This window comes from Mandrillus leucophaeus, unplaced genomic scaffold (assembly GCF_000951045.1).
Source record: "Mandrillus leucophaeus isolate KB7577 unplaced genomic scaffold, Mleu.le_1.0 Scaffold597, whole genome shotgun sequence".
NCBI classification, from domain to species: Eukaryota; Metazoa; Chordata; class Mammalia; order Primates; family Cercopithecidae; genus Mandrillus; species Mandrillus leucophaeus.
The window spans coordinates 1,668,275-1,675,800 of NW_012106441.1; the positions used below are offsets into that span (position 1 = coordinate 1,668,275).

Below are 7,526 nucleotides of genomic sequence, written 5' to 3' on the forward strand. Positions count from 1 at the left end.
GCCTCAGCCTCCCAAGTAGCTGGGACTACAGGCGCCCGCCACCTCGCCCGGCTAGTTTTTTGTATTTTCTTTTTTTTTAGTAGAGACAGGGTTTCACTGTGTTAGCCAGGATGGTCTAGATCTCCTGACCTCGTGATCCGCCCGTCTCGGCCTCCCAAAGTGCTGGGATTACAGACTTGAGCCACCGCACCCGGCCCTAATTAATCGTAGTTATTATAATATTAGGGGACACTTATTTTCTGACTGTTTTTTAAGTGCCAGGCACAAATCTAAGCACTTTACACGTTATATCTCTTTTAATCCTCGCAACATTGTAATGAGAGAGAGACTTTCATTGTTGTGGTTACATAGATGAGGAAACTGAAGTACATAGGGATTAAATTGCTTGTCAAATAATATATAGCAAGCAGTGGGGAGAATGAGGGTGTTGGGTGTTTGGAGTGTTACAGTGAAGGTACTAATCACTCCAAATTTAAAGATCATTATAGAAAAGGCTGTTTCTCAGTTTGGACATGGTTTAAGTGTTAGGAATTCTTTCATTGCACATGTGAATTCCCCAAGCAGCCTTGCTAAAGTCACTGGAATTGTTTTCCAGTCTTTTGATCATACAAAACCATTTTTTAAATGACTCCGATAGTTCACTCTTTTCCCAGATAATGGGGAGAAGCAGTTTGCTGTGCATCTCTCCCTCCTGAGAATGACTTTTTTAAAAAAAAGCATTAGCTTTTTATTTGGATATGCAATATTTTCAAACTCATAGGAATTTTGCAAAAATAAAGATAGTGCTAAAAACAACCTATAACTTTTATTCAGATTTGCTTATTGTTAACATTTTATTCCATTTCCTTTATCATTCATGTACTCCCTCTTTGCATGCATGTGAAAAAAATAATAAAACCTATAATTTTTTTTCGAAGTCATTTAAGAGTAAGTTTTATACATTGTGGCCCTTTTTCCAAAATATTTTAGTGTGTATTTCCTGAGTCAAAGAGTATTCTCTCACATAACCACAATACAGTAATCAAATTTTAGTAGATTTAACATTGAGGCAACATTTCAATCTTTGGACAGTATTCTGATTTTATCAATTGGCCCAGTATTGTTATTTACAGCATTATTTTCCTTAGGAACAAGATCTGATCAAAGGTCGGGTCCTGCATTTAGCTATCCCATTTGAGAGTAACTTTAATTAGCCAGACTTTATTTTTGTTATACTTGAGGAATCATATCCCTTGTAGTATATAAACATTTTAGTTTAAATTCGGTTTCTGACAGATCTTTTATTATTAATTTATATTTTGTATTTCCATTCTATTAATTACACTATATGCATGTGAATTAGACTTTTTTGGGCCATAGTTGAAATTCTAACAACAGTCTAAAGATATTAATCTACTTTTAATTTTAAAAGCGATTTCTATTTTTTTGGTACTAATAAGTGTAATACTAGGTGACTGGAAAAGTGGAAAACTCCAAGGAGGAAAATGAGATACTGTCTAGTGTTTAAGAGGAATGATTGATGCTGACAAATTTGGAATAAAAATTTTAAATAAATAATCTGGATGTTTTTTAAAAGGCAAGCTGTTGATTTTATCACTTCCCCTTGCCAAGACACACATCGGTGCCTGTTAAATTTGACGTTTTTACTCTGATCGTCAACGGCAGCTTTAAAGCATCTGTAGCATCCCGGGATCAAGCAACAAATCAACTCCAGGAAGGGCTGTGAAACTATATCTGCCTGTCCCTCTTTCCCTTCCCGAGAGCCTCTCTCTAGTGGCAAGCCAGTAGCTAATCTACACTGGAGAAGTTACGACCCTTGTCTTCTTGCAGTTAATGGCAGCCTGTTTGTTTTCTGCACCTCTCTTTCCCTTTTTGGGAACACAGGGCTGAAAGGTAATAAGATCCAACAGGGCCCTAATCATTATACAAACTGTCTACTGAAGGGGTTCCTCTACCTCCACCAAATTTCTCATTAGGTGGCCACAGTTGAGAGCCAACAGTCTCTGGCAACAATTTTGAATAACTATTCATATTAAAGAGGCTTTTCACAAAAGGGATACACTTTTAAGAAGAACCGGGTCATGGTGTTTGAAGGAAATGATATGTTTATCATTGTTTAGCAATGTTGGCAATATTGACTATACTTTGCTCTTTCCCTTCCATAGTCCTGATACTTTACATTTTAAATTTCTGATATTTTTAATATAATTCGGCTTTGAATATGTAAGTACATAATTGGAATTGGAATTGAATTGGAAACTTGTGTTGATGATCTAGTTATGTATTCTTATGCATTACAACATATTATAGGTACTACTGAATGATGGCCCAAATGCCAGTCTGAGGCTTGCATCTTGTACTTCTTTGATATTTTTAATATATTTAGGCTTTGAATATGTAGCACACAATGAATTGGAAACTTATGCTTATGATCTAGTTATGTATTCGCATGTATTACAGGGACCATTGACTGATGTCCTAAACACCATTCTGAAGCTCTAATAGTGTCTAAACTGTGAAATACTGATCCATTTTCTCTTACAATGAATGACATTATTTGATCCCCATAAACCATGGGTATCATCGTGGAAATTCACCTCCACCCCATTCCCACCTCATCAAGTCCCTAGCATTCCAACACTGTAATGCCTGCTTCTGCAGCTGATATTCTGATTTCTAGAATGTGCTTGTCAAATATTATGTCTGTTGTCACCTTTCCTTGTGATGTGTGTTGTGTTGTAGAAGACTGAAACTGCACTGTATTTATAGGAAAGTAACATAAAGGGTGTCCCTGGCTATGGTGATGAGCTTGCAACAAGGACAGCTAAAATGATGGTGCTTTTAAAGAGGAACTATTAGCCTTGGTATATTGCAGGAAAGAACCCACATCTACAGTCTGTTCCTTCTCTGGTTAGTGACAGGTATATGCTACGCTTACAGTGGGGTTTCTGGACCTCAGATCCCTTTATCTTTCAAACTCCAGTGAAGTGATCTATAACTAACCTCACTCTGGAGCTTCTACTGCCCTGGTCATGTAATTTCAGAGATAGCTACATTCCTCAGCAAAGGTATCATACACATTTTTACTCAAAAGTCCAAATAACTTCTTTTGCATCATCAGGAATTGAAACCATTGGCTTTTTAAAATTTTTTATTTTTTCACTCATCATTTATTTACAAATACACATTATAATTTTTATATACATTGCACATTTACATGGTAGAAAAGTACAAAACTATATATTTAAATGAATTTATATTTTAACTTGCCATGTTTGAAAATATAAAATTGCATCGAAAAAAGTATTATGAAAAGCAAGAAACTTGAACTGATAAAGCTTTGATAAAACTTTTAGTGACACATTGGTTGAAAAAGAACTAATTTAAAAGGTACAGCTGACTAGCTTAAAGGAAACACCTAACAAAAGGTTGAATGTGTAGCCTTCACTATCCTTTAGTCTCCTGACACCCACATCATTTCTTTGTATCTGTAACATATTAAAAGTACATTACTAGAATTCTAATCATCTCCTCTCTCACAAATGTCTTCATCATAACAAAAGAACTGAAGTAGGAGTTTCCTCAAAGATGCTTATCCTCTGTACCTTGTATTTGAGTAAGAGTTATAATGCCTTTTGGTCAGTCAAGGTTCCTTGTAAACAAAACCCGAGGGATCATGTATGTACAGATCAGGCAGCAGAGAATCCAATAAATAAACATGACAGAAACTGACATGCAAGTTTGTTGAAAGTGGAAAAGAGTCTAACAGTGAAATGAAGGGAGACAGATGAGTGAATAGTAAGGAATGGACTTAAATGGTTTACAAGGAAAAAAAGCTTTTACTTTACAAGCAAGAGACCTCACAATAAATAACAACTGCTCTTCCTTTCACGAATAAATTTCTTCAAAAACAAGGTATACAGTCAACCAGACATTTTATGTATAAATTATAAAACATGACACAGTATAAATAAATGTCTACAAGTCTCAACTATGGGCCTCATCCAGTAGACCTCACAATGAATGCCTCTCCGTGTCCAATGAGTAACAAGGTGGCCTGGGAGAGAGCTTTAGGACAAAGGTCCTTTAATGTATAGTTTTCCCCCCAAATAAATAAGCATACACTTATTTACAGTATGGACAATATATTTTTCTTTTTTTTCTTTTTTCTTTTTCTTTGCCCAAAGGCTATGTCAACACTGAACACTTGTAGAGAGTTTACCACTCTAGAATAGAAGATATAGGAAAGCTGTAGTCCTGGTCTTCATCTTCCTCCTCTTCCTCGGTGTCTTCCGAAATGGCTAGATGGGGGAATACAGGGGAGCTGTTGTTTAAATACGGACAACAACAGCGCAGAAGCAGCTCAGTGTATGTTTTCAAAGCCCTCTGATACAGCCATATTACAGCGTTGCATTTTTATGTGACTTGCAGTGAGATGCTTTTTTTGTTTTTGGCATCTGCTGTTATGCAATAAGTTAAAAAAAAATTTAAAGCATAATCTATGAAGTCAAAAACTGCAGAAAGTTCTGAAGAATCAATGGCTCAGGTTTTACGGGCAGATTCCTGAAATTAGATAAAAAGCGCTCTTGTGTTCTAGGTATAACTGCTTTGGGTCCTTAATTCAGAGTTAGTAGAGGCAACTGCAAAAAGCAGCAGCCCATGTATGATAATATGAAGCTGTCTTTGGAAAAAAAAAAAACACAAAAAACTTTTGAAGCAGTTAGTTTAGATTCAAATGTTAATAAAGCAAACAGCAAAGCATACTACCAAAGCACAAGAAATAGGGGAAAACAACTGGAAATAGATTTTTAGAGGCAACCCCATTGATGATCACCGGATAAATCCTAAAAGCCAAGAAACATTGCAGAGAATTTTTCTGTGGATTATTGAATTGCTGGTGATACTTAGCAGCTTCCTAATTTGAACAGAAATGAATTTATGTGGGAGATCTGCGTGCTTTGTAAGTGTCCATTCCCTAGGGATTGCCTGGGAAAGCCTTAAATGGCAGCAAGGTTAAAAATCACACTTACAGTTGCAAGATCCGGAGTGCTTTACTTCCAGCAGCACACCTGAGGAGCAGGCAGCTTCCTTCATGGCACACTCGCTGGCATAAGTGGCATTGTCACTGGCACAGACAGGCTCATCCGACTTACTGTCAGGGCACAGCTCATCACAGAGGGAACACCGGCCTCTCCCAACCTTGAAATCCCATAAACATTTTTTCCCACCAGAGCACTGGATATCTTCACAGGACTTTGCTTCTAGGATATAATACAACTGTGATGAGTAAACTGATTTCCCCATATCCCCCTTTTCTCCCTTTCTCTAGTGCTCTATCAATAAATATAAACATAATTTATATCTTATTACTAATGGGGGTAATGGAGATATTAAGCAAAAATGCTGGATAATAAAACTGAAACTCAAATGCATACACACATACACACACACAAAACCTCTGCAGTTTCTTACATACTACATTAGTGCATTAAAATAGTATTTTTTTTAGAACAGGATTTTACAATATTCTCGAGTTAAATATGTATCTTATTATTTCCCACAAGTGGGATCTTTTACAAATGAAAGAATTCCATTAATTACTAGAATCTGATAACAGATTTCTGGAACTGCTAAGTAATTATTTTTCGCTTCCAGCAAGTCTGGCACTTAAAAAAATGTGTAAAATTGAGTGAGTTCTAAGTTTTCTAAGATGGAATACTGTTTCTTGCTTCCTGCTGGCATTTGAATATATGTGTCAATGCCACCAGAAGACAACGGTTTCCATGAGGAATGCTGTGGTCACAACAGACCCCAAATTGCAGCATATTTCTCCCTATGGTGTTTTGGGATGCCTTGGGCTTACTTATTTGTTAACCCCACAGTTTAATACTAGAACTAGCCTGTTTTCTCTTTTTCCTTCCTCAATCCGGAATACCTACTGATACACTTTCCCTCATAGGCTAATCCAATAGATCTGCCCAGCAGGCAGGTAGCCTTTCTCAGGTGGCAGGCACTGGAGTAGGTGACTCCATCATTCCCACAGAGATATTGCTCAGAGGAAGTGGGCTCTGGGCAAATCCGATTACAGGTCACACAGTAGGCATTATTGGTCTGGTCCACCACACATGTGGAGCTGCCTGGACAGAAAACATCCCGACAAGTCTCTGGAACAAAGAAGGAAACACACATGAGTAGGTACCTTCTAGTGCTTAGGGAGCGAGCACTTGAAGTTACCAAGGCAATCATGACACTGAAGCATCCAGCTTTCAAAAGGCAATTTTGGGAGCCCTGTAGTTTTCAAGAGAGAATCTATGACTCTAGGTTGGTCCCCTCAGTGTTCTTAATGAGTCTCTAGAAGTTAGAAAAGGACTCCTTTTTGGTTTCAGTATTATTATTATCAGGCTCTTACTGTGGACTGCACCATCCCCCAGAGGTCTCCTAGAGGGTCTACTTTAGGTACAAAGCTGGAGGAGGGGACAGATCCAGTCTTGCTCAACAGGGTAGGACCTACTTTTACATCTGCCTTGGTACTGGACTTCCAGTTCTGGCTGCTCTTTACATCTTGCCTTTAGGAGTGCACATTCATTGCGGTAGGTTTTCCCGTCCAGCCCGCAGACTGGACCCTTCCAGGTGATGTTGGAACAATCCGGGGCGCAGACGCAGCGGGGTTTGTTCTTCTTGTTCATTCGGCATTTTTTCCCAGGTCCACAGTCCACGTTCTCACACGTTTCTGTGAGTTGGAAACAGGCATGGATTAAAACCAGAGCCAGGCAGTCTGCAGGTCAGCCAGGAGGGCTTCGGGTGTCTTGCGCAATCATGCAGCCCTGAGTTTGCGCTGGAGGGGCCCCAGGCTCTCTCCTAGAAGATTGGGAGTTGATGAAAGAGTGCGGACCTTGAGTTGTGCCCCAAACCCAGATTTCTCTCATCAAGGGGCACAGGTTGGTGGGCTTCACCACCACACTTGGCTAAGAAGTCTGGGGTGTTTTACCTACAGCCTGTAACAGGCAGAATTCGAGTCTGCACGGCTTACCAGGGCAAGGGACAGAAAGGGGAAGCCCACGAACAAAGCTCTCCTACTCCCAAACCCCAGTCAGGTAGTGGGGAAGCTAAGGGTAAGACGCCCTCTACTGAGGGCCTGGAAGTCGGGAAGAAGGAGTCCTACCTTTACAGGGGATGCAGTTGGGGGCTCCCCCGTTGAAAATCATCCACTTGAAGAGTGTGTTGTCATTCACGTCCTCCTCGGTCCATGAGGTGCTCAGACGGCCGGTGCTGCAGCACTCCTCTTTGCTCAGTTCGGTCTTGTACAGGACCTGGCAGCGGCCGTTCTTCGCTTGACGGAGCCAGCAGTTCCCAGCTGTGAAGAGACGGAGTGGGGAGGTGGGTGAGTGAGCAGTGAGCAGTGAGCGGTAGCAAGGCAGGGAGAGCGAGGTGGCAAGCGAAGGAGACCTGGCGGGGATGGGGAGGGGGTGAGCGTGGAGGAGGGGAAGTGAGAGAGACGCGGGAGAAAAGTAGGAAATAAATCGAAA

General features: G+C 40.0%; 1 protein-coding gene across 3 annotated transcripts in view; it reads right to left on the reverse strand.

The window, feature by feature from the left end:
* Positions 1 to 3,133: 3,133 nt before the first annotated feature.
* The window catches only part of FST (follistatin), a 6,444-nt gene continuing 2,051 nt past the window's right edge, over positions 3,134 to 7,526 (reverse strand). The window contains exons 2-6 of one of the 3 annotated variants that reach the window (XM_011999537.1): positions 7,163 to 7,354; positions 6,512 to 6,730; positions 5,940 to 6,164; positions 5,031 to 5,258; positions 3,134 to 4,301 (exon numbers count right to left, since the gene is read on the reverse strand). In XM_011999537.1, the coding sequence (XP_011854927.1) occupies positions 4,219 to 4,301; positions 5,031 to 5,258; positions 5,940 to 6,164; positions 6,512 to 6,730; positions 7,163 to 7,354 (947 nt within the window). In that variant the 3' untranslated portion in view covers positions 3,134 to 4,218. Of the gene's footprint in view, positions 4,564 to 5,030; positions 5,262 to 5,939; positions 6,165 to 6,511; positions 6,731 to 7,162; positions 7,355 to 7,526 lie in introns of all 3 variants that reach the window. The other 2 variants (XM_011999536.1, XM_011999538.1) reach the window with 2 other exon arrangements.